At 45.7% G+C, this 2,050-nt stretch overlaps 1 protein-coding gene across 1 annotated transcript in view; it reads left to right on the top strand.

Annotated features, from left to right (window-relative positions):
• DFNA5 (deafness, autosomal dominant 5) overlaps positions 1-2,050 on the top strand; it is a 33,187-nt gene that overhangs the window by 16,268 nt on the left and 14,869 nt on the right. The window contains exon 5 of the mRNA XM_008593470.1: positions 1,417-1,659. Coding sequence (XP_008591692.1) covers positions 1,417-1,659 — 243 coding nt within the window. The remainder of the gene's footprint in view (positions 1-1,416; positions 1,660-2,050) is intronic.

Here is a 2,050-nt window from a genome sequence, read left to right as displayed (position 1 = left end):
CGGGGTTGCTCCCGCACCTCGCTCAGCCAGTGAGTGGGAACTGGTCTGTATGTGGGATCCGAACCCTCAGTGGGAGCGCCACTGCACTCCCAAGCGGCGCACTGTAGCATTGCGCCACTGGGCCGGCCCAGCATGTTGTGTTTTTAAAAGTTGGTTTCGTTTTGGTGGGGTGCGGGACAGCAGTGTGTAGTAGAAGGAGGAGATGGACAGGGAATATCAAGAACAAATAATTAGGTAAGGGCTTAGGAAAAAGAGCTAGGAACAGCTCAGAATGTGCTCTGGCTTGGAGGGTAAGAAGAGAGACCTCCCCAGTGGGGCTTCCTTGAGTTCCAAACCAGAGGCTGCTTTAGTTTCTGCAGCAAAAAATGCCAATGTTGGGGGCTGGCTGATTAGCACAGTTGGTTAGAGCACAGTGTTAAACACCAAGGTCACGGGATCAGATCCTGTACCAGCCAGCCAACAAAATAGAAAAATGTCAGTGTTGGAAGAAATGGCAACGAAGGCCCAACCTTAAGATAAGGCTTTCGCTACGTCAGTGCTTTTATGATGCTTCTGAGCCATACAAATTCCAAAATACATTACTTTTCATGNGGTAAGAAGAGAGACCTCCCCAGTGGGGCTTCCTTGAGTTCCAAACCAGAGGCTGCTTTAGTTTCTGCAGCAAAAAATACCAATGTTGGGGGCTGGCTGATTAGCACAGTTGGTTAGAGCACAGTGTTAAACACCAAGGTCACGGGATCAGATCCTGTACCAGCCAGCCAACAAAATAGAAAAATGTCAGTGTTGGAAGAAATGGCAACGAAGGCCCAACCTTAAGATAAGGCTTTCGCTATGTCAGTGCTTTTATGATGCTTCTGAGCCATACAAATTCCAAAATACATTACTTTTCATGTAGAGGACACAGGTAACACAGCCGGATGCACCTCAGTGCTCACCTTTTAGACAAGAGAAAGAGGAAAGGATGGAAATAGTGGAATAGCTGTGTTTGCCATGAAAATAGGGTGATAGCCCCTTTGAAAATGTGTTAAATATTAAAGGGTACAAAATCTGCAATATCTTACAGGAAAGGACATGAAAAGTAATGTATTTTGGAATTTGTATGGCTCAGAAGCATCTAAAAGTACTGACTTAGGTTTAATAATTCAGCCTTGATAATTTACTTCTACAGAAATCATGCTAAAGTGGAATCTAAAAGACTTTTCCAGAAAATAATTGATTAGACTTAATGTCCAGTGAGTCATCAGAGAACAGTGAAGCCTGAAATACAGAGCCAGGCTTCCCACTTCTCCCTCCGTCTCCCCCTCCCTCCTTCCCTCCCTCCCTTCCTTCCTGCAGCAGATTGACTGGTTATTGAAAAACATGCTGGGTGGCGTTTAATTCATTCTTTATTTCCGAGTCCTATGACTGACTCTGCAGCTGGGAACATCTGTGAAAGCACTGATGACAATGAGTTATAAAAAGCAGGGGTTGCTGTCCCGTGTTGCGAGATATGCACAGCAGTCACGGGATTGGCTATGCTCTGTTTTCACAGTGACTCTGCACTTGGAGAGGAATTTCCATCCTTTCGTGGAGCTGCCAGAGCAGCAGCAGACGGCTCTGAGCACCATCCTGCAGGCAGTCCTGTTTGATGATGAGTTACTCGTGGTCCTGGAACAAGTGGTGAGACCAGGGACATTTCAATCCATCTTCCACCTGGGTTTTCTGGAAACTTGGATGGGCTAAACCTCTTGGGACAAGGCTTTGAGCTAGAATAAAATTGTGGTAAAAGTTTTATCACCTCCTTTCAACCCCAAAGCTTGTCTTTTTCTTTCTTGCTCTCAGGTCCTTAGTTTTCTAACTGCAGAAAGGTAGCCAATGGCAGGAATAAGGGATGTATTAGTTTCTTACGGCTTCCTTAACAGAGCACCACAAACTTGGGGGCTTAAAGCAATAGAAATTTATTCTCTCATAGTTCTGGAGGCCAGAAGTCTGAAATCAAGGTGTTGGCAGAGCCATGTTACTGTGGAGGCTCTAAGAGAGAATCCTTCCTGGCCTCCTCCACCTTCTGGTG

The sequence above is a fragment of the Galeopterus variegatus genome, unplaced genomic scaffold, assembly GCF_000696425.1.
Source record: "Galeopterus variegatus unplaced genomic scaffold, G_variegatus-3.0.2 Scaffold9206, whole genome shotgun sequence".
Lineage (NCBI taxonomy): Eukaryota > Metazoa > Chordata > Mammalia > Dermoptera > Cynocephalidae > Galeopterus > Galeopterus variegatus.
Note: the sequence above shows the minus strand (reverse complement) of the source record. Positions and strands in the feature narration are given on the sequence as shown.